This window comes from Cynoglossus semilaevis, chromosome 13 (assembly GCF_000523025.1).
Source record: "Cynoglossus semilaevis isolate Cse_v1.0 chromosome 13, Cse_v1.0, whole genome shotgun sequence".
In the NCBI taxonomy this organism is placed as follows: domain Eukaryota; kingdom Metazoa; phylum Chordata; class Actinopteri; order Pleuronectiformes; family Cynoglossidae; genus Cynoglossus; species Cynoglossus semilaevis.
In genome coordinates, this window is record NC_024319.1 from 12253720 (window position 1) to 12278972 (window position 25253).

Here is a 25253-nt window from a genome sequence, read left to right on the forward strand (position 1 = left end):
TTTTTAAAATAAGATTTCACAGAATGCCTAATATTTTGATATGATGGAAATTACCAGGGTTTGCTCCACTCTCTGGTGTTTTTTTTTTTTGTTTGTTTTTTTGGCGACTTGTATGTGTTTTACTTATTCTTATAGTTAAAATATGCAAATGTTGAGTTTGTTTTCCCTCCTCTCTAAAAGAGAACTCCAAATTGAGGATAGATGTGAATGAGAGAGGAAGTGTTTTTGTCTTGTTTGTGGCCCTCTAATGGACGCTTGTACTGTTGTCTCCAACCTTCTACACAACACATACAAATGATGAAGCAGTAGAAGATAAATAAATTGATGCATTTGTGCAAAAAAGTGTGAACATTTAAGTGAGTCACAGCGTTGCAGGGACATTTGTCCTGTATTGGAGAGGACACACCTGGTGGCCAGAAATATGTATGCATACATTTAAATTGGAATTTAATTTGAATTCATTTTTGATAAGCATCAATCTAAATCTGTCTGCTGTGTTAGACTGTGCTCTTTGGTCAATTTTTTATTTGAATGGCAAAGCAGCTTTTAACAAATTTGGAAGAAGAATTGATCCAGTGTCTAAGTGTCCATTTGTCTTGTTTAGTCTCTTGTCCCCCGTCTTCCTCCCCGCCTGTATCTACCAGCATGTCTTGTTGGCTCCACTAGTCCAAACCAGCCACCTCGCCCTTCAATTACCTTGGTTCAATTAACTACAGAGAATAGAATTAATAACATTAAAAAATCTTTAATGGGCTGGCAGCCACAGATTAAACCACAATTAAAAGATACCTTGTGAGAATATCCGTTCATGGTGGCCTCCAAGTATAATTCCAAATTGGAATTTCTGACTGATTTCTGCTTCTTGATGAGCAGAACTACAGGCATATCAGCAAAGTGTGGAGAGAATGGGACACCCCAGGCTATTGTAATAAAATTAAACCCAGTATTAAAACTAATGCCATCCATTCAGCTCATTTTATTGGAGCCTTACTGCTTTGTTTAAATCTTGTAGAAACTCCTAACAAGATGACTTACAGAAAGACTGAGAGAAACAGAGAGAGGAAAAGAGAGCCACTGATGTGAAGGGATTGGGTTTTTTTGTTTGTTTGTTTTGTTTTTCCCAAACCCTCCAACATTGAATGCCCTCTAAACACTGAGCCTTAGTGACAAGGCTGCCCAAGAGTAGCGTCATAAAACAGCTTCAGTCTAGTCTTGTTATAACCAAATGGTTTAGAATTAATGGAATGGGATAGGAAGGAAGCCAGCACGTACTTCAAGACATGTAACACAAAACAAGGGAGTGAAGTAACGTTGTTTTAATCAGAATGATCCAAACAGAAATGATAAAAAAAGCTCCTTTTATCATAGTCTCGATACCTACACCAGTTACCTTTGCTTTTATACGACTTTTTACCTAAAGATAAATTTAGTCTCAGGTGAATCAACAAACATTCTGATGACAGTTGACAGCATCTTAAGGAAGTGTAGCACTTCTTCTGAAATTATGGTTTTGGGAAAAGAAAAGAATATGTATGTGTTAAGTAGTCAAATGTGGAGGCGGCTGCCAACCTGCAATCTGAAATTCACTCAGCTGTGAAGCCTAAAGCTTGAAGCTATTCAAAAAATCCACTTCTTTGAACTCCATTGTCAAGACATTCTAAGGATTTCCCCGCGCTCTGATTTGTGCACTAATGTTTGTACTACCACCTGGGACAACCCACGGCTGTAAACTGGGAAAACGTGCCGCCACCTTCATCATCATTATCGTCATCATCATCGTGGCTGTCCCAATCCTGACACTCTTGACATCATACGCTTTAACCAGACTGAAGCGTTTCCAGCCAATTCATTAAAGAGATTAGTGTGGCAAATGTTTTCAGTAATTTAGTATGGCTCTCACAGGACGGTATTAAAATTGAAATGGCCCTGGATGAAAAAAAAAAAAGGTTCCTTTTCCCAGTACTTAAGTTTACATTTATGCTTTAAAATAAGTGCTGCAGTACTTACAGTTGAATGGCAGCCTTTGGGGAATGTTGTGTGTGTGTGTGTGACTTGAAGAAGTAATGTATCATTTCGAGGGTTTTTATCCTCACACACAGTAAATTTGATCATTAATACACCTCCGTGCAGGTTGATATAGACTGGCCGTGACCCTGCCAGGCGTTTTTCATAACTTCCACCTCTACAGCTTTCACCCAAATCTGTTCCACAACACCTGATATTATTGCTCGGTTTCCCGTTCCAGCGATGCAGTTCGTTACAATCCCATTTCTGTTGCCAGATAAAATTGCATGTCTTGACCCTGTGTTGTGGCTGGGCTTATACAGACATTTTAATTGATTCGCTAATGAGAAGACCACCCCAACACACACCCCTCCTCCTCCTCACACACATGCCATTTGTCTTGTCTTTGCAGCTTCCCATTGTTGCTGTGAGAAGAGGAATCCAACACAAAAGCAGAGACGCGCACAGACTCACACACTAACACACGCACGCACACCGAGCAATTCCTATCATTTTAGCTTCTCATTGTTGCAGTGGAGAAACATTATTCTGTCTGCACACTTATTCTATAGTCTCCATTCTTTGACCTGATGCTATATGAGCATTCAGTCTTATTCTCATGCCTCCTTATTCTGATGCTAATGTGACTGTCTGAAAAGACTGGCAGAGAATTGTTCTGTCTCATTCAACAAAATGCGGTAAAAAGTCATTTCTTGGATTAAAACAAGCTCGGCAGTGGATTTTCTCAGCACTGTTGTCATGCCTGCAGTTGCCTGTCAGACCCCTTGTTCATATGCTAATGAGCCGGCGCTTGATTGTTTCCTCATATTTTAATCTCCAGCACTGCGCTGAAGAAGGAGGAGGGGGAGGCGGGAGGGTAGTATTTAGATAGTACCGTTAGTACGAGCAAGAGAGGAGACGAAAGGAAAGGAAATGACGGAGAGGGCAGAGGCTCTTGGCAGCTGAGGAATAATGTGCAAAAAAGTTGAAGACACTTTTTTTTCAGAGAAGAAAGGGAAATTGTTTAAGAAGAAATAAAGACAGTCATTGGAGGAGAGGATGAGATTATTAACATGCATAAAGGAAACTGTGAGATAAAGATGAGCTGATGCACGACTGCAGCTGTAGGAATGTACTGTAAGGAGACACCCAGAGTTAGCAATTAGCAATGACAAAGAACTGGGGCTACTGGTGCCAGACACCTGCAATATTTAACACAGGTTTTAATGAAACAGGAAAGTCACAGAAGAGCCAGTTAGGGGAAAATTATGTCTATCTATTAGTGGATTTATTTTTTCGATAAAAATGTGTTGTTGTTTTTTTTGTTTTTGAGGATACATTATCGAATAGATTCAGAATTTTTGAATATTAATCATTGTTTGTTAAATGTCGGATTTTTTCAGTGTCTGCTAGTTTTTTGAGATTGTTGCTTGCAGGTAAGAAACAAATAAATCATTTTTGTATCATGAGGCACAAAGCGATAGATGATAGGAAAACACTCCACAGGACATGGTAGCTTTAGCTGTTTGTTAAAATGGAATGCGTGCTTACTTGTACTGTGTTATGAGGTCTGTATTATTACAGCATCAGAAAGCGTGGCATTTGTACTAATGAAAGTAATCTCTAGACAGATCTACAGTATATAAAGCAGATTATTCAGTGAGCCATGGGAGTTGCCCCAGCGGTCTAGACCTGTCGTAGCGTCACAAAGAATTGGGTCAGGGTCTGAGCCAGCTTTTGAACTTTTGAAATTTGATTGCATTCATCATGTAAAGTAATGTTAAACTTCAGAAAATATAATAATATGTTTCTATGTAAACACATCCAAAAATGTCATACCCAGTTATAGTACCTCGGACCAGTTCATGGTTTTTGTTCTTACCCAATGTTACCCATACCCTCTACCCCACACAGACATTCTCTCAACATTGACAAACAGAACAATAAAGCACAATGAAGATTCAAATCTATTCCAAGTTAAACAGCCTGGCTTTAGCCAGCAGCTCCCCTCTCCCTGACCTTCTCAGAAATACTGCCACAGGAATCTAGCGAGAGTTCAGCAACTCTCCACTGTCACACTCCATCATCTCCTTATCTACCACAAGGCCAGTTAAAACCAAACCGAAACTGGAAGTCCTCCTGGGATTTCTTTGCAACTTGTTTATGACAAGTCCAACGTTGATGTTTTTGTTTGGTGCTAATGTTAACAAGAGAGATAGGGTGTTGATGGCTGGGGTGTGATGTTCTAATGTGAAGCCGCTGAGGTGACCTGGCTTTCACTGGACACAAGGCGAAAAAGGAAAGGAATTGTTTGGAAAAGTGACTGGAAGACAGATGAGAGAGGAGAGGAAATGAGGTGAAAGGTTAAAGATAAACAAGAATTTGGAGAGGATGAGATTGGATAAACAAACATTTTTGTGTCAACCTTTAACATAGGGCACAGCTTCACCTTCGCAGTAAAAAAGGCCAGTCACCTTCTCTTTCTTTAAATAAGGTCCTTGTCACATTAGTATCTCGAAACAAACTTGTCAATGTTGCATGGCACTAATAATTTACCGCGTATGTGCGAAGATAAGCATGGTCCAAAAATATGTCTATTTTCTTTTGTTTTGCAGGGCTGTTATCTCAAACAACAAGGTTAAGTCAGACAAAATATCTGTAACTTTGACAAAGTATTCTGTTGGGCTTCCCTGTTCAGTACTTGGTGTCCTTAAACAATAAATCTTTGTGTTAAAAAAAGGCCAAATCTTCCCATTAAATACATTTTTTTCTATTCTTTTAGACCTTACAATGACCCCAAATCTGAGCTCTCACTCTCAAATATGCCGTACTAGCACAGATACCTGGCATTTGAGGCTGACCATAGCTCCAGACGCTACAATGTTTTCATTAAATATCTCTCCTGTGCAATTTCCCCAGACTTTGCTCAGGCTATAACTCCAACCAACACATCCTTCAACTTGACACTTGAATACCTGTAAGCATTTTATATTGGATATCATTAGGCTTGCCTCCAAGAAAGCTATTTATACTTCCACTACAGCATCCCTTTCTTGTCCCAACAAACATCCGCCTTCTGTTCTAAACATCTTTAGCTCTTAGCGAATGTCAACACGCTGAATCTTGCACTATATACATTAATTTAACAATTATATTGTTCCTATAGAAGCGGTAATCAAGTTTGAACTCAGCTGTTCATATAATCTCCATTCAAGCACGGTGTTATATAGGAAGTCCTGTTTCCATTCCCATAAGCTTTTCCTTAAGCCCTTTCACTGCTGTGTTTACAGTCGCTAAGTGGAAGGGAGAATCTCAGTGCTGGATCTAAAAATAGCATGCATTCTTTCCTCTCTGTTTCAGGAAGCATCGCTAGAGCCCGGAACAACCGGGTCTCCTATGTCCCATCCTTTTTCTTCCTGCTCGTGTCCCATCCTCTTACGCCTTATCTCTTCTCACTCATTCATCATCAACTAATGTCATCACCAGTGCGTCACCAGTGACGCATTAAAAAAACATGCATCTGTTCTTATGGTGGTTTAATGCTGTGATTTAAAATGCCTCGAGCGCAAACATTAAGGAGCAGTTTTACCATTATGCACAAAATATCATTACAAGTACTATGCAACATGACAAACTCTAATAATGTTAACAATATAAAACCAATAGGAAAAAATTAATGATATACCACTACACTGTATACCTCTTTTTCTCTCTGTTACTTTAGGTCCCCTGCACTTTTTAAAACAATTAATTTCTCACTGATATACACTGTTTTCACTGACATCTAATTAAGACACATGACACAGATAAGCAGCCATCTCCGTAGTGATGGCAGACAAAAAGGACAGATTGCTATCAGTGTAGTCTTGAAATAACAGATGGTGAAAGTTCATGAGAAGAAAAGCTCTCATCGATGACATTCAAGGAAACATGAAACTGATTTTTGGTGTCACGACATCACATAATAACACTAAATTACACAAAAACTAGAAAACTAGATTTTTGTTTCTTAATACTGAAAGCAGGATAGTTCATACAAAATAACTTGAAAATTATACAAAATAAATAGTTATGGAGCAAAGGTATTTGTTAAAGCTAATTATGTGTGGGCTATAAAGTGTTAGATTAAAAAAGTGTTCAGTGTGTGCCGTCATGACATGCTACTTATCTACTGGGTTTCGACAAATTTTAATGCAAACGCAAAAATACTGTGTATGTTACTGCAGTTTGCAGAAGTTTTTTTTTTCATTGACAATTCACGAGAGTATATAAACACAACCACAATCTCTTGTTAATAAGGTTCTGCTTTTTTACTTTGTAGCCACAGTCTAATAAATGTAGTAACACACAGTCCCAGCAGAAGTGTACTGTGCTGAATACAACCGTGCACAGTGGTATTTCATGGCAATGGTTTTGCACCCAGACGTAGCTTTGACTAAAATCCACAAACACCCGGTGACTGCTCTGAAAGACAGTTTGTCTTGCTGCTTCCAAACCTTTTTCCTAGTGCGAGAGTCGGTTCGAGAGTGTCAACAAAACCTGCTGAGAGGCAGCCTCAGTCCACACTCTTTACTGCGGAGTAATCCTGAAAGAAGAGACAAACACTGGGAGAAAGACAGGAGTGGGAGAAATTCACAGTGAGTGTGTGGGAAGAGGAGGTGACAAGTGCAAGATATTGAACGATGGTTGAGTCAAATTTGACAGTGAGCAAGAAAGAGGGAGGGAACAAAATTGAAAAAAAAAGTAAGGATGCCAGAGAGAGACAATGATTTGAATGTTCAAAGGATTTCCTACTGTCTCTGACACATTACACACAGCTCAGTATTGGCAGGACACCGACTGCTGCACAAATTCCTTTAGAGAGGTTCTCCGGGCAAGACCTTTGATCGTGTGTGTGTGTGTGTGTGTGTGTGTAGTCTAGGGAGGAGGACAGGAGAGCAGACGGAGACCTAAAAAAGATGAGACAAAAACACAGAAAGGAAGACTGGGGCATTGTTCTTTTTCACACTGCCCTCATTCATTACTTTCATCTCTCATTTTCTTCTCTGGAACTGTGGCACCTTCCTTTTCCAATTTTTTTTTACCACCATCTATTATCCCAAAAATGATAAAACATGTTTCCTTTTTTATTATTTTTGTTTATTATTTTATTTTCAGTGTAGCTCTTTGTCTGTTCTTACTCCTGTCAGAAAAGAATGAGAAAAACAGGAGTTAACTGGTTTGAAGTCTATTATAAAACTATAGTATGCTGTTCCTGGAGCAGTTTCTTACGGTTTTAATGACAAACTTAGAATGTTGAGCAAACAAAAACAAATTCAGAACAGGATGTCTAGTGATGAAAACTATCTAAAATAAATTGACAGTTATTTTCCAAAATCCCACAACTAGGACAGATGGGTTATCAGCAGGCAGGTCTGCCTGGAGAAAAAAGTCAATGAACAAACTTCAGGTAATGATGGTAAACATTTTTTGAAGTTGTGGGAAATCCCTCTGCTTGGCCAAGAGCAGAAACAGCTGATGAATGCTTTAAGCTTCTGTTGTAATTGTATCTCCTCATATTAACTGACCATCCCAAAGGAGACAATCAGAAAACTGACCATAGACCTGTTGGTCTCTCAAATGGGCCGAACATGCTTACATACCTGCATGTGAGGTTTGTGTGATTTATTCAGTTGATTATTAATTATGCTTGTTTAAAACACCTATATCTGCCATTCCGCTGTTTAGCAGTCTCTACATTTGCTTTGTGGTTTACTCTGTTGGTATCTTCTCAGTGAACAATGGCCCTGGCAATCATTACTGCAAGTGCAAGGGTTTTTAGAAAACATTTAGTAAACAGTACAGTTTGTTCCTGCCATTAGAATGAGGTATCACTGAACCTTACCTTGTTCTTTTCCAGCTTTGTTTTTCGTTTAAATCTAATTACGTTCATGCTGGGCTGTTGATGTAGGGCACAGTCCTACAAAAGACACGAGCACCACAAATCTCCTTCTGCTGCTCAAGTCTCTTGCACATGATCGTGGTTTTGTCAGCGCTGTTTTTTAACAAGCCACCTGTGTGTTTGGGTGTGTGTGTTTGGGTGCAGCTGTGTGTCAGGATTTGTGTGCCAGTTGAGTGATGAAGATAATGGATTAATATCAGTGCTGGCTTTGGCTCCACTTTGCTGTGTGGTAACAACCTGTCATTATCAAAAACACCGGCGCTGACACACAAGTGTACCGGAGCTAACTAGCATACAAGCGTGCAAAAAACAGCCGCCATTGCAAACACATCTAAAGACACACGTTCTTATTGCCTCACCTGTCTCTCACCAGTCCTCACGGTTCTGCTTCCATGCCCATGTCTCACACTTGTCTGCAGTGGAAAATCCCTTTGATCACCTCAGTCTGTGACTTCTCGAGGTGTAACATTACTGCGGTGTGACAGCTCGGCTCTGTCTGCTGCAGAGCTGATGCTAAACTGGGTTTGCCTTTTTAAGTGGCTTTGAATTTAAGAATTTCGAATGTATTTCATTACTTAACTGAATATCAGTGAAATCTGCTCCAGATTCAACTTCAGGGGCAAATAGAGGTAGAGGTTCTTTGACTGCTCAAAGCTAATCTTGAATATGGCTAGCATGGACAACCCAAATATTTCAGTGTTGGTCATCGGTGTTGCTTTTTCTACCTTTTGGGAGAATATCATTTACAGTATATTGTCAAGCTATTTCTGGGTTATCTCAAGTCATTTATTTACACTTGTTTTAATTTTTATTTAGTGATGACTTATTTATAGCGTGTGTATAGCATTTTGGGCCCTCTTTTGGCTATATTAACGTGGGATTTTCTTCTGCTTCTGAAGCCTAACAACACTTTAAATGCTACTTTTCCAAGTTACTACATATTTTACAACATTGCATCCTGAAAGCCCCTCGGGCGCATTTACGCTGCAGTTAGCTCCGTTTAAATGATAACCTCTGGTCTGTACAGGTTCATTTACATGTTTTTAATGCTTGGCTTATACCACGAGGCCTCTTACCTTCAGCAACTGCATTTAAATGTTTATTTAAAGTAGTATCCAAACTCTGTAACTTACATTAATCCTCAGACTAGCTCTTCTTTAGTTGCCACAAATGGCCGTGTTATCAAGTCATTTGGTCAGTATTGAGCTGTATAATTGGACACTGGAGGATGATTAAAAATCGTCCAGAAAACGTCTGAACAAGTAGGGTCAGAAAAATAAATGACCCAGGCGTGGATTAAACACTAGATGGTGATAGTTACGGTCTGTGCCACCAATAATGAGATGCCCAGCATACAGTGTGCTCTTTTGCTTTAAAAGGATGTCGTTCAACTCCTGCATTCAATATGTTTGGGATGTAATATAATATAAAATTAAAATTCAGTTAGAACAAAATGACCAGTAATTACCAACCAGTAATCATGGTAATTTACAACTAGTGTTCTGTGTCTATTAACACTGACTGAAAGGCGACGTTTATTATAGTCTCTGCAAACTAAACAAAGATGTAGATTTTGTAAGATGCTAGAATAAATGTCAGACGGACGATATTGTTACAAGTTCACAGAAGACTTACTACAGCAACCACAATGAGTCATTAGTTGTATCCTGCTTTCTTGATTTGATTTGTTTCCTGCTCAAGATTTCACTGTGGGGTCTGATGAAGGAAGCAATTATTCACATGGATGTGACTTTAGTAGAGCCAATGTGAGTTTTTATTTTTGTGACTTCAAATGACCTTACCGCTCTCTCTTTCTGTATCTTCTTTTCCACAGCAGTCATATGCTCCTCCACCTCCACCAATGGCTCCGCCCAGTCCAAGCACCACAGGGGGGGGTGGCGGTGGAGGAGGTGGAGGTCACGGAGGGGGGCTAGTGGAGCAGCTTAGTAAGACCAACCTGTACATCAGAGGCCTGCCACCAGCTACCACCGACCAGGACCTCATCAAACTCTGCCAGCCGTGAGTTCTATTCTATTCTATTCTATTCTATTCTATTCTATTTAATCTGATGGCAGGAATTTACCATCATTGATTTTTGCACGTTTCACGTTACTTGCTTTTAACACCACTCTGAGTGGAACAATGGATTCTAATGAGTATCAGCAGTTTGCTGTTTATCACTAGGACAGACAGACACACACACACACACGCAAAATGCAATCAATGTGAAACAAAATTCCACCTAGCTTTTACTCATTCATCTGTGGTTTAGTCGACATGGGACAGTGGTGGGATTAATGCCTGACATGCAGGGGACCGTGGTTCAGTTTGACTTAACTGCAACTCTGCACCTTAATGCTGATGTATGGTTCAGGAATGGCATCTGTTGTGTTGCATTGCAACGCTGTAGCGCCCCCCGACACAGTATTATTTTTAATGGCTATGAACAGGACACAGATAGACAGGTTAGAATTTTAGGAATACCCTATGTCATACGTGTCAAACTCAAGGCCTGGGGGCCAAATGCCGCCTGCCAAATATGTTTTGTGTGGCCCGCGGAGCTTAAAAATATTTAGTAAAGTCCATGCAGCAGAGTTTCTTAACCCAAGAAAATAAAAAATAATTTTATTACACAGCAATGAACAATGTTTCTAGCTTGAATAAATAATAAGAGACCTATGGACTGGTACTGGTCCACGGACCAGGGGTTGCTGACCCCTGATCTATACAGCCTTCAGTTACAACCGGCCCTTCAAGGGGAACTGTATTGCTGATGTGGCCCTCGGTGAAAATGAGTTTGACACCCTTGCACTACGTTGTCTAAAAGGACTTTCTTCTGAACTGTGTGTGAGGAGTGAAGTGTTTCACTCGTGTTTAAAGGTAACGTAGTATGTATATGAAAAATTGAGTTTAACAACTTTGGCTTCAATTTAACAGTCTGTCTGTCACTCAGACATGGAGTCAAAACATCTTCACAAAATCATTTAAAGCCAAATACAGACATTAATATTTGCAGAAAATGAAATCAACAGCATTTAACTAAGCACATTGATTTTTCATTTAATATAAAGATGCATAAAAATATAAATATAGCAGTCAGACTCCAACACTCACATTCACTATAATGGGCCCTTCTGAGTGTCAGCTGCAGTTCAAGTCTGTTGTATTTTAGTTCAGCCCTGAAGGCATTCTGGAGAATCAGGGTGAAAAATGGGTGCCAATAAAAGTTTCATTAGAGGCCCAGTGAATGTGCCAAGTGGCCGGTAACATTTAGGAAAGGTCGGAGGAGGAGGAGGAGGGGGAGGACAAGGGTGTTCTGCTGGATTGTTGGCTTTTTAACTCTCACTGGCTTTCAGAAAAAGTGACAGGAAGCTGCCAGTCACTGGCATTTGTGATGCTCAATCACTGGTATGCATGTTCTCAAAAAAAAAAAAACACCCCACAGAAGACACATGAAGACAACGGGATTCAAGCAGCTGCTCTTGTTGGAGATCTTGTATCCAGTTGGACTGACAGCCTAAGTGGAACATTTGAGCTAAAATGTCAGTAGTATCAATTAATGCCTTGTTCAGCTCTGGCTTTGGTGAACTCCAGTTCTACTGTTTTGTGATAAGTTTAGCTTAGCTCATTTTGGAAAGTCATACCACAAACGCAAACATGAACAGAAAATACAGAAAAAATGGTCTGTGTTAACCAAGAAGGTCAACCTTACAGCTAAACATGGGTCGCAAACAAACCAGCTGGACAATAGCAGCCGGCTCCTGAGTGGGAGCTGAAGAGGGAGCCATTTTTTTTCCCATCTTGTTGCACACAATGTGCACATAATGAAAATGATAATAATTTATATTTTGGAGTTGAAGGTTGTAGACCCCAGACCAAGACCTACTGATCAGACCCACTCTATTCATTCAATCCTAGATTGGACATGCTTGTATTTTTTACTTGCATTCTGGTCACAGTTGAAGATAATATTCCAAATAACACTTTTTACTACTGTGGTTTGTACATTTGTAGACAATTTCCACATGCACAGAAAACACTGTCAGTGTAGTCAGCCATTGTCCTTCAAATGCAGTGTAAATAAGTAATAAATCTGACCCATATATGATGTCAGTTTCAACTCTTTCACTGAATGTGTGTCAGTCGGATCAATTCACCAAACATCCGTTTTCAAGGTAGTGAAAATAAACGTTGTCTCCTTCAACCTTTTTCACTGGCCGTGGATATTCAGACGACTGAGATTCACACAGACTGGCTTCAGGCACAGAGGACGCGTATTGTATCGGTGCGAAGGCAGTTATTTTAGACAAACTACAGTTCACATTCTGACGGTAACTTTAACTTTAACACAGTCTGAGAAACGAGTGTCACTCTCTGTGGACTAAAGGTTTTGGTCCTCATTAAGAAAACTGGTGATAAGAAATCAGCAGCGGTGACAGAAATTCTACATAAGTATGTATTTAGGAAGTGTAAACACACACACACACAGTTCACCCTCACTGTGATAACATAGGGCTGTCCCTTCACACTAACACGCATTCACCACTCAGGCACACACACACACAATGATATTCTCATCATTATTGTCAGTAGACCTCACTGTTCTGTGTGTATGCAAACACACCCACCAGCACCCCCGTCTCCCCCCCTCTCTGCCAACCTTCCCACTTCCTGCTTGTATTCCCCCTCTTTTATCCTCTTCCTTCATCACTCCATCCATCCCCTTTTCTCCCCCTCCTCTCCTGTCTTCGTGCCAGTTCGCAGAGTGTCAGTGAAAAGTGCTGTTGTCAGCTGACATTTCCAATCACTCCCCCGGTTGCCCAAACTATGGACACACTTTTAACGTTTGGGGACAGAGCAGAACGTGAGCGGAATCTTAAGCAAAGCACAAGGGCAATTTCTTTCACACACACACACACACACACACACACACACACACACACACTTACTTTCACTGGCATGTTTTGTCTCTTTGTCTCTCTCTCTCTCTCTCTCTCTTTCTCTCTCTCTGTTTCACTACTACATTTTAACAAACACACATAGATGTGAATGAGGTCTCCGTAGCCAGTGTATGTTATGAAACATTAATTACAGACTTGTAATCCAGTCCTTAAACAAGTGTAGTCTTTTAAATTTACACTTCATTTCTGCCTTTTTCTTTTCTTTTTTTTTTTTTTAGAGGACTCAGAGATGCATTTTTTTATGTTCACGGTGCCTGAACATGGTAAACTTCACGTGGGAATTGACTATGAACACTTCAGAAGCTCTGCTCTCTGCTGTCTTCCATCAGTGTTGGTCTGTTGGAGTCTAAACAGGGAGAACGGAAGGGAAAATGAAGAAAATGCAGGAGACAAGACAGCTGTATCTGATGCCCAATTAGGAGATACCACACACAGAGCTCAACCTGCCTCCACGCTCATAAATGCACACACCCACACACATCCGTTCACATAGACAGTACCATCACACACACACACCTACGTACACAACCATCCAGCAGGCACACACACTCACTGAACACACACAATGATTAAAGTTATAGAATTAGCAAATATATAGCAAATAAAACTCAGTTTCAGGGAAGCGTCTACACTTTTGAAAAAAAAAATGCAGTTGAACAAAAATTTCTCGATGCACCAAAACTTTTTACGAAGACAAAGAACAATGATAACTGAGTAATTCAGTTGTTTTTGTTGATTAACATATGTGTTCAACATTAACATGGGGGGTTGGATTGACGAGTAGTACAATGTTCTGAAACATGTTTTCTTCCAAAGGCCAAAATAGCTAGAAAAACATTCAATATTCTATACAGTAAACACATAAATGTAATATATGACCTTAAAAACATGTAGAGATGATGATGATGAGTTTGATGATCATGATGAGGACGCAAATGTGTTTGTGTGTGTGGCCATAAATCTGTGTGAAAGTCAGTAAGACATCAAACAGAGCTCCCACTGACTGATGGTGCTGCGAAGGTAAAGAAAACAGATCTGATGCTGCAGGAGCCTCTGAGGACTGCCATTTACACTTCACACACACACACACACACACACGAACACACGAACACATACTGTCTCCTCCCATACTGATTTTGTCAAACCTGCCAAAATTGGTTGCACAGCACAACTTGTGTGCTGTCATCCCTTGTTAAGTTTTGACAGTCTGGAAAATACTGTCAGTTTCAGTGGCCTTACTTTTCTTTGTGTTCCACAGTTTTTTGGTGAAAAAAAGAACATTCTAAACTCCAGTTTTGGCAAGGCTTCTTAGAAGTCCATGAAGAGGACTTGTACCTTGTCCTAAAAAGGTTTCCACAGTGAAAGTCAGCCTGTCAGAGTTACCCCTCAGTAACCCGCCAGAACCACGACTGCTGCAGAGGGACTTTGTTCTCTGCCTTATGGGCCTTTGTTGTGTTTTTGTGAAACCAAGTGAAGAAAGGAATTTTACATTAGTCTCGTACTCTCTGCGAATTGTTTATAACTCTTGAAACAGCTGTGCAGTGAAGGGGGAAGTTTTAGGTGTTTTGTCGGAGCGCTACATCTTTCAGGTGAAAACTGACAATCATCGACTGAGCAATGTGTACTGAGACACACAGCGCCTCGCCCGTCATCGGGTTACAGACACTCTTACAAGTTTCCCAATAACTTGGTGAGGAAACGTACGACATGAACGGAAAACAAATGTCTTGAACAACGAAGAATGAAGAGAATCCTGAGGCTGCAGAAGACACAGAATTAGAATACATAGCATTACTCCTCATAACACCACAGTGTGGTATTTTAAGATTTTAGGTTTTGAAAACTCGCTGCCTGTGTTTTATTTGACAACTCGCAGGGTGACTTTAAGGCTGGCAAAACAACAGAAGTTAGGTTTGCTACAGTATTATTTCTATAATACTACCTTTGCTGATTTGCCCTGTTTGAGCCAGATGACATGAACAAACTTGGATGAATATCAGATTGTCATTTAACAATAAAAAAATCAATAAAACAGAGTATTAAATACATTGATAAGATACTTTATAAATGAAACCTACCAGCTCACACCAACAGAACATTTTATTTGAAATAACCCAGTGGTGAAACTAATGCTAATACTTTGTGCTAACATACAGTAGTTGATCTTACTGCTCCTCTTACTGTAACTGATGATTATACATAATCCCTTGATGGTGGCAGTTGACTGTAGCCTCTTGTACTGTTTAATAGTTCATAAAGTGACAGTGTCCTCACAGGCATCTACATCCAAATACCAGCAACCTTTGTTGGATGTGTTACAGTACCACGTGGCCAGTAGGTAATAAAAAATTATTCAACAAAAAGGTCTGACTTAGCTCTGGGTGAAATGTCCTTAAATATCTCATGTTACCCTTAAAGTAATGTTCTTTTAGTGTCCACATAAAACTGCTGTAAAAACCAAGTCAGGAATGACCGCCGTGGAGTTTGTACAGTACGGTGCTGCTGCCACTGACTGCTCCTCCCAGAAGTCATACCGAAAAGAGTCAACAAGCCATAGTTATTTTACATTGTAACGGAATGGATGGTTAAAATTTTTTGAATTAGTGTGTTTATTACATTGAAATTAGTTTTTTAGTCACTTGAAAATCTTTTCAATAACATTTTGTTTAAAAGAAAAGAAAGTTATTTAGAAAATGATCTTAATTGCATAAATTTTTTAAAAAAGTTCTTCCTTTACTCTGTAGTTCTCTTACCCTTCTCTCCTTCCATAATAGATTGTTAATGTTGTCTGGTAAGAATGGAATTTTACAGCTGAGTCAAGTCAGAAATGAGAAAACATTTTGAATGATGCAGTGTGATGATTTAAGATTTCCTCAAGGCTAGAGCATCATAGCTTCTCTCTTACTTGCTCTCTTCTCTTGTGCTCTCCTCTCCACTCCTCTTTCCCCCTCCCCTCCCCTTCCCTCTCCTCCCCTCTCCTCTCCCCTCCTTTCCCTTCCTTGTGTCCACTTATTGGTGTCCTGATACAAAGCACATTGATCTAGTGATAACCCACTGATTAAACACATGCTGTATTTGTTTTTCTACCTGCTACAAAACACAACACTGAGCATATGTTTTCAAGATTCTCACTGTGTTCAGTTACACCTCTTTTTGTCTGTTCTTTATTCACACACACACACACACACACACACACACCGTGTCAGAGTCTGGAAATGTTTCACTTGTCTGTCGGGAAAAACAACTTGCCAAAACACTCGGTGCCTGAGGTCTTCGTCATGCATTCGTAGTCCTTCCACAAACACACACATATATGCGTAATCTCGAGGAACTGCACCCACACAACTATTTGTGTGGTGAAGTAAGTCCAGACACTTACGTTCACACATGCACTGTAGGTGTTTACGCTCACACACTGACACAAAGTTTTAATCAAATGGAGGCAGAAATCAACAAAAAGGCAGGCTACTGCCAGATGGCGTGTATAATGTGTGTGATTACTGCTTTGGTGGGTTTTTTTGTTGTTTTTTTTTTTGATCTGTGAGGTTGCCTTGCGTGCATGTCAGCATGTGTGTTTGTTTTCTGCATATATGTGTGGGCGATTAGTCCTGCCTTTTTGTTTTTTCAGTGTGTTTTTCACATCTACAGCTGTTGGCTGGCTCTCCAGACCGTGGGCCAAAGACCTTGTTTACCACCAGGCATGACTTTGTGAAAAAAGTCACAGACAAACAGCAGACCTGACTTTAGCCTGTCACAACTGGGAGGATTTGTAAATAGCCTAAAACAGTTTTGAACTGAACAGGAAGTGTGTGGAAATTGAGGATTGTTAAGGAAGAAAGAAAAAAAACACAGTGATTTTTCTCCCATTTCAAATGTGAGATCATAAGCTGCTCAGCTGTCATGTTATATGTGATAGCAGCTTCTAAAGCGTTCCTCCGTCTTTGTTTCTAAACTCCCAATAGAGTTGATTTGATGCTGTCAGAAAGACCGGTCTCTTTTTTTCCCTCTTTTCTACTGACAGAAGCAGTTGGCTGACAGAGACTCTCCTGATGGTGACAACTAAATGATCTCTTCTTTATTAAACACCTCTTACTATCTTTTCCCATCGTTCCCTGACTTCCCAGCTTCCCGCCTGCGTTCAGTGTCTCTTTTTATCCTTTGACTGACTGCTCTCCTTCTCCCTCTCCACGTCTTTCCGCCTCATTCAAACAAATCTCTAAAATTTGATCATTCTCTCTGTGTGCGGCTTCTCAGTTGTACCGTCTTCAGCGTTTTTCTTTTGACATTTTCGTGATACTCCAAAAGGGACAAGGGAATAAATGTTTATACCTCGACTAGGGCCACCCGCCAGTATGGCTGCTTGTCATTTTGTCAATCTGTTTGATAGTCCTTCAGCCAGCCAATCAGTCACTGAGCAGCAGTGTTAAAACATTAATTAAAAAGTCTCATGTGCAGAGCCAGGCAGTGAGTGATCTGGGCTTATCTCGATGATCTGACTCTCTCTCTCTCTCTCTCTCTCTCTCTCTCTCTTTCTCTTTCTCTCCCCCTCTCTTTCCTCGCACTCATACATTTTCTGGAGTTTTTCCCCTCTCTCTCCTGCAGGAATGAAAGGCCAGGCTGATAAGAAACATTATTAACTTCTTTCTGAGAACACAGAGCAGGAGAATAGGAGTGGGATGGAGATGGAGTGGAAAATAAGAAAAGAAGACAAAGAGGGAGGCGGAGGTGTCAAACATAAGAAAAGCAGAGGGAGACGGTGAAATGGACAGGAGACGCTAAAATGTGTCAGAGAGAACAGATGGGGAAAGGTATGGAGGTGGCCTGTCTGTCTCACAGGCTCCTCCGGCAGCACTGGTGGCTTAACAGATGTATAGTTATTACTATCATTTATGAGACAGTGCTGTGTATATTCTGAAGCCTGCAGGTGGGATTTGAAATAGATAAGGACAGAACTGGACAGAAAGGAGCTTTAATAATAAAATTTAACAGTAAAAAAAATGGTTAAGTTAAAAAGAAGTTTTCAGGTTAGAATTTATTCACACTATAAAGTTTTTGTGCTTTGGTTTTTAAATTTGAACTTGGAACTTTAAAACTTTCGATCAGCAGTAGTGAATTTCTTAGGAATGTGGCTCCGTGTACTGTACCTAAATAGTACCTTCTCACTGTCCATGAGATGTTAAAGTTAGAAAGAAAATGAAAGTTTGAAGTTAATTATGTTTCTAAATTAGTCAGCATTCCTCCAGCTCTTCTGAAGTATGGACGAAGAAGGAACATCCAGGCGACAGCTGGATGTGTTCTTAGTTTGTGTGACTAATAAAGAGTAACAAAGGTTACACAATTGAAAACAAAAAAATAAATTTTGTTGCTGCCACATAGGAATTGTAATAGTTCTTCTTTGTTTATCCTACTGGAGTTCGGTGTCTCATTGTCTTTGTGCATAGTTTATTTTGTTGGTCAACGAATCTACTTAGCCATTTGACAACATTGTGTGTTTTCATTTGTTTATTGTAGCCTAGAAATATTGCTACACAGATTAACTGACAACTTTTTTACGCAAAAGAAGAGAGAGTGGAGAGATTTGTTGATTTTTATTTACTTGTAGTCCACCAATGATATGAAAGCACTGCTCGCTGTGTTAACTGTGCAGAAAAGTTCAATTCATCTTTTTAATTTGACCTATTATTTATTTATTTTTGGTTGTGTCTAAAGAGACAATTGCGTTGGCTTGAAGACTTTTTTTTTTGGCTTGAAAATGCTCTTCTCTTAAAAAGAAATTAAACTCTCCGTCAACGGTTTCTTCCTCGGTGTCCTCCCTGTGGTTTAGGTCGAGCACACACACACTGCACAAGTATCTCTATCTGCACTTGGTATCCACAAGTACACTAATGCAGAGAGTAGTACTGGTATTGTTTTGTAAAGCAATAAGTATGGGAACAACTCTAATAATGATAATGTTTTTGCTTTTGCGTTTTTATTTAGGTCTCTCGAGGTCATCACAAATAATTAACGGAACTCACATAAACAGAAAAGCACTTACCTACATTTAATAGAAAACCTTAAAATTAAATTATATTTGAAAAAAAGCATTAACATAAAAACCAAACAAAAGCTACTGGAAATGCAGTAATATTCCCAATAGTTGGAAAATCATTTGAAGTACAGGACAAATAATTTTTACCAGATGCTTTATAAAAGATTAATAAAGTTCCAGGAATTTATTTCCAAAGAACGAATGCCCAGAACCTTTTTTTTCCTAAGTGCATGATTTGTGTGTTTACCACTCTGGCCCACCAATACAGTAATTGGAATTCTGACAGACTGCTGTTACCATTTTAGAGCAGTGAAGTTAACATGGCTAACAAATAATTTCCATTGTCCTTATATTCCACGTTTGAAGGTGAATTCAATTGTCTTCTGTTTTTCGTTTCCTCCCCAGATATGGAAAGATTGTATCAACTAAGGCCATCCTGGACAAGAACACCAATCAGTGTAAAGGTGAGTGAGCATCCATTGACTATTGCTGTACTGATGTCCTAGTCATGCAAAGTCACCCTGTCGCTGCCAAGCTCCGATTTAGATATTAGATTTCAGTCTGGAAAAGATCAATTGAGGATTGATTTAACTTGGCAGCTTGAAGCAATCCTAACCAGTTTAAACCGCTTCCTCTTCAACGGATCTGAGTTCCCAATTAATCGCTGCCCATTGGTTTTTAACACTGAGCTCCGATGTCTTTCAGCAGACATTGTAATGTCAAATGGAAACAGATGACTTGGACATGTGTGAGCCACTCTCTGTGTTGTGTTCCACTTGTTTTGATAGGATGTGGGTACATGTTCTTCCTGTGTATGCGACACAACAGTATGAGCTTACTCTAAGATAAGGCCATCCTTTAATCCGTCTGTGTACTGCACCGCTGCAGTACTCTCAGTCCTCTCTTCTGCATCGCGATAATTACAGAACCTCACCCAAGCAGTGCTGAAAGTTGAGCAGCTTTTCATCGCGGGATGTTTTTTGTTTTTGCACGGCTGTCGTTTGGCCAGTCAAAGGCAGAACACAGAACCTTAGAGTGCCAGCGTGTTTCAAATACTGTCTGTGATGAAGGCGACTGACTCAAGTGTCTTCTGACGAGGGTCTGCTTGATTGTTGGAGAGGATTCAGCCGAGCAGTAATCAATATGATTGTAGTTGTCTGCTTGAGAAAGGGAACTCACAAAAACATGTGTTGAGAGTGATTGCTTTTCATCTGTCGGGCCTGCTCTCAGAGATACACTGGTACAGTTTAGGACAAACAGCCAAAGTGCCCTGTAATCAGCATATCAACTTCAATATTGAAAGTAAAACTACTCTGATTGGCACAGACAGTGATTGTTTGAAAGTCGACTTTCAGATTAAATAGGCTGTGATTGCTTGTGATAAAATAACTTAAGTGACTCTCTACTGTTTTACTCTTCACACTTGTCGGCACATCTTCATCTGTCCAGTGACGACTATTGGAATTTTGATGGAAGGCCTCATTATGGAGTACAAACAAAACCGTTCTGCAAAGTAACCTGGGTCAAAATCAGATAGAAAGAATGGATAATGTACTAAACTGTGACGTGACTGTTACTCACTTCAGAGTCAAGCAGCAAGTTGACAGCCTACTGGAATCACCATCCATCATTGTTTTATATAAAATGTGGGTGCGCCAAGAATTAATGTGGGCCAAGCTTTGAAATGTATTCCTTGAGGGACGCATTTGAAGAAAGCAACAATATGGGACCAAGCTGTGGAGGTGTTTTCTATAGTTCCTTACCACACTTTCTCAAAACTGACGAAAAACATGATATGACTCATCCGTCGGACATTCTTACTTTCATCCTGACTGCTCCACACTTGGTGGCAAACTTCCCCAGTGCTGGAGGCTGTTTGGGTGCCATCGACAGTAAATATAAAAAAAACTTGAAATCTGATTCTAACTCATGAAATGAGAAAATATTCTGTTTTCTAGGCTTTTTGACACATACACTAATTATTGGATATATACATGTATATATATAGTATATATATATATAACTATATATATATACATATATATATACTGTATATATATTTATACACACATATATGTGTTCTAGGTCTGGGTAACGATTAAATATTTTAATCGCGATTAAACGCATGACTTCTTATGATTGTTTCTTTTTTCAGGGAGCATCATCACCAGCCTATGTTCAGTTCCAAAGACTGAGGTGAAGCGGGAAAAAAAAGGTTCTCATCTGGGATTTACTGTGCAGCCTCATTGTTTATTTGATAGTAACCTCACACTAACACCTATTTGCTGGGTTTGTTTTGCCGATCAGTGTTCGTCTCTTAGTCACTTGTCACAATGAAGGAGTTTCATTATCAGAGGCGGCCATTAGAATGCTGCGCAACCAGATAAGTGTTGGTTTGATTGCAGGGGCATTCACTGGGGACAAGATAAGTGCTTGGCGTGACTAAGAGAGTACAAATTGGCACCAAGTTGTCTTTGAAAAGAGAGGAATTGATGGGAGGAGGTGCAGGCCAGTAGAAGGAGGGCGTAAAAATAACCCGGGGCTGACAGAAAAGGGCGGGCGGTGCTAATGAACGTGATTTAGCAGCCGTTTCTTCTCAGAAAGGTTTTGTTGACGTTGGAATGTTAAAAATCCCGAACAAAAGACGTATAAATAAATAAACATTTCCTTCTCCACTGGTTTTCATGCTGCTGCTGCTGCTGCTGCTGCTGTAAAACAAGGACCTGGTGGACCTTTTTTCGATTCTTTGATAATTATGTTGTTTATAAAAATGTAATGAAAGAGATTCAATGAGTAAATCGTGCAGACGTCCATCTTTGACCCTGAAAATGAAATAACCTAACTATTAACTGTCTTGTACATTGTTAAAATGCATCATTTGAGTGGAAAACACGGCCCAGAAAGTTTCACTCTGCCCTCTGAAATAATCATCGACTTTTCTTTATAAAGTCTTCAGCTGCAGGAGCAGGTAGAGGCACGGTGTTAAATACACTGACAGTTTTCTAGTTAGCAGTGTGGGAGCTCAGGGGGAGGGAGAGGGCACAGAGAACAGGACGGAGGAAGGAAACGAGAGGAAACCACTTAAGATTGTAAAGGATTTCCATTTCCCAAACATAACCACCCTCCCTCTCGCTGTCTCCATGTCTCTTGCTGGTTCACTCCCTCTCTCTCTCTCTCTCTCCCTCTGCCTCCCTCACTCTCACTCCTATTGCTCATCTCAATTTTACTCTTTCTGTGCCTGCCAGTCTCTCACTCACCCTCTGAGTCACTGCTCTTCCTCCTGTTTCTACTTTGCTTCATCTTCATGCTGTTTTCTCTGTATTCGCTTAGCCTCTTCTACTGGCCCAAGGCCAGGAACTCTGGGAGCTCCGGAGATTAGATGGAGGCCGGGGATACTGAGATCTCTGTTATTTAGTTGTTTTGCATGTGTGTGTACACGCATGTGTGTGTGTGTGTGTGTGTGTGTGTTACTTGACTGTACCTGACTGAGCAGGCTGTATTATTATCGTACATGTTTGTGCCATACTTTAGTTCACATGCCCAAATGGATTATAACATTCCAGGATAATATTTCACTATTTTATTATTTTTATAAACCTGTGATTTATATTTTCATAAAAAATGTGCAAATAAATGGGTGGTTTTGCGTTTCACCCCAGGACATGGCCAAAAACATCTGCTCAGAAACTCAGCCCCCACCCCACCCTGACTAGCTTAAGTGTCATTAAGCAAAACAATGGACCACTACTCATTACAGGGTGTGTTCTGTTCAATGTACTTGACCTCTTTATTTCCTGTAGAGAGAAGCCAATACATCTTTAGAATACAGCGACAATAACCTGAGAAAGAATAGAATGAAGCAGAGAAACGTTCTCTTTGAGGTTGATGGTCTATGACATTCTAAAGGTCATGGCGATGAAGAGAAGTATCTCATTCACCGCAGTATAAAAATGAACACAGTGGATATGAAATGTTGACTCTCGCCTCTTAAAATACCAGGTTTTGTCCCAGATGTGCTGCACTAAAGTTAGCCATATTGTACAAAACGAGCGGTCTCCTTGTGTAGTTGTTGCAAGCAGGGAGCAGGGAGTCCTGGTTTCCATTCCCAGAGAAACCACATATTCTGAATGGCGCCGCCGTGTGGCAGCCAGTCAGTTACAAAGATTTGTGATGACCTTGAGAGACCTAAATTTGTGGGACGAATATCGGACTCAATCTGTGTTATGATATATTAAAAATTACATGACTCTGTATATTTGTATGTTTTTTTAACTAGGGTAACATTGTGAAATAGTTGCTTCTACACCTTTATTGGTGCTTTTTGAAAAATAAAATATTAAATTTCAATTGAAATTATTGATGTTATAATACTGGCTGCAACAAATAAGATGAAAATGTCTTATTTGTAAAGTCACATGTCAGTGAGGGTGAGATAAATACTGCTTTATCTGCAAAATCTGGTGTTCCCAGTGACCAAAAACACAAATATCATAACATATTTAGAAATAAATGACAACAATACAATAACAATACAAAGAAAACAGTTCAATAGACAAACTAGGATTTTGATGTAATACATTTCTGTTCAGTTCTTTCTGTGTGGAGTTTATAGGTGTGTTTTCCCGTAATACTATCATACGTACAGTATATTGCTCTTTCTCTCTATATGTGGCCCTTTGATAGACCGGTTGGTGGGCAAGGGTGGCCCCCAAACCTTATCTGATAACCGCTGAAAATGTCTCAGGCCCTCCCCAAGAGCATGATGAAGGATGATATGATTGACAATAAATGACGTTCTAGATGTTGCAGATTTGTGAACATCATATTTTAGAAAAGAAAATTGGAAAAAAAAGTTGCCGAAAAGAAAAAAAAATTGCATCATACATACTTCAATGGAAGAGGGAAAGATTTAAAGTAGCTTTTGCCATAGAAAACTACATTGTTGAAGTTATTACGAGAGACAAAGGCTGCTTGAGGCAGAGCTCTGAGGCAGAGAAGATTCACGGACGTCTTAGGAGGCTACAGCAGGCTGGCTGGTGTAATAGAAGTGGATGCAATAGAGGGGGTGAGATGGAAGCAGATGATCTGAGGCTGAGCTGGAACTGAGGGAGCCTGTGTCGACTCTGTGTGTCTGTATGTCTCTAAGTGTCTCGCTAATCATCATGTTTACTCCTGATAAATGCTGAAGCCACTGGCGTCAAACAAAAAGCACCAGTTGTTACAATTGCATCATGAAATTTAAGCCTTACTAATTAAACACACACAGTGGCTAACGAAACATGCGTGGACCAGGAGGGATGTAGACATTCTTCTAAACTAAATGTGCATCTTCTCAGGCTAATGATGACTTCTGCATGTTTATTTATAATTACTGCAACACGGCACATGCTCGTGTCCATTGCATAAACATGCCTGCATCCTTGTGATGTGATCTTCCCTCATCTTTGTAGATCTGTCGCAGCCAATCCTGTGTGTGTGTGTGCGTGAGCACAAGTCCTAGAACTTGCTTGTGTGGGTTTATTTTTTTACCCTATTTTGGCAAAAGTATGTGTTTCTCATTAGCAACAGTGTAAATATTTGTGTGTGCAGTGCAGACCGTGCTGTGAAAGCAGCGCCTGGCCTTTGAACAATAAAAAAAAAAAAAACAACTGCATATCAGCGGTTTTGAAAAGGGCTAGGATGGAAAAGTGATAGACGAGAGCAGATGCTAGAAATGTAAAGAAGTGTAAACCTGCTCTGTGTGCATATTTACATTTATGATTTCCACAAGTGCTTTAGAAATGTGTGTCGTTTAGATGTGTTAATGCTCAGCCCACTCACCAGTACAGCTGTGGTGTTGTTGAAGAACTCAGAAAACACTGCTGAAGAATATGCAGATGTGCCCAGTATTTCATCCCCTGTCTCCGTCTCTCTGTCCCTCCACATGCAAAGTGTCATTCTCACAGCAGACACAGACTGTCTTTTTCCTTCCTTGTCTTTTTTTGACATTTCCCTCCAGTTTCCGCTGTGTGGCTCCATAAAAATGTGAAAAGCAGGGTTTATTTTAAAAGCAGACATTTGTGAAAAGAAATGTGACTGTGACCAGACCTTGAGTCCATCGGTCTTTCCTGCAGGACCAGAATCCCCAGACCATCTACAGTTCAACACAACAGTTCACATTCACTAGCTCTAATTACTGCGTTGAGAATTCCGTGAATCTTCTTGGTGCAGAAGGACAAACTTTTGTCCACCATTGGATGCCTGATTAGTTGTACTGGAACCAAATGAGCAAACATTCGGGGACAATAAATCTGACAATGGGGAGGCAGAAGGAGGA

General features: G+C 40.0%; 1 protein-coding gene across 12 annotated transcripts in view; it reads left to right on the plus strand.

The window, feature by feature from the left end:
* Positions 1-25253, plus strand: part of LOC103388619 (RNA-binding motif, single-stranded-interacting protein 3) — a 147954-nt gene that overhangs the window by 64610 nt on the left and 58091 nt on the right. For all 12 annotated transcript variants that reach the window (XR_003051525.1, XR_003051522.1, XR_003051523.1 and 9 more), the window contains 2 exons: positions 9780-9964; positions 19343-19401. Coding sequence is in view for 1 of the 12 variants with exons in the window: in XM_025061668.1 (XP_024917436.1) it covers positions 9780-9964; positions 19343-19401 (244 nt within the window). In the remaining 11 variants the exon portion in view is untranslated. The remainder of the gene's footprint in view (positions 1-9779; positions 9965-19342; positions 19402-25253) is intronic.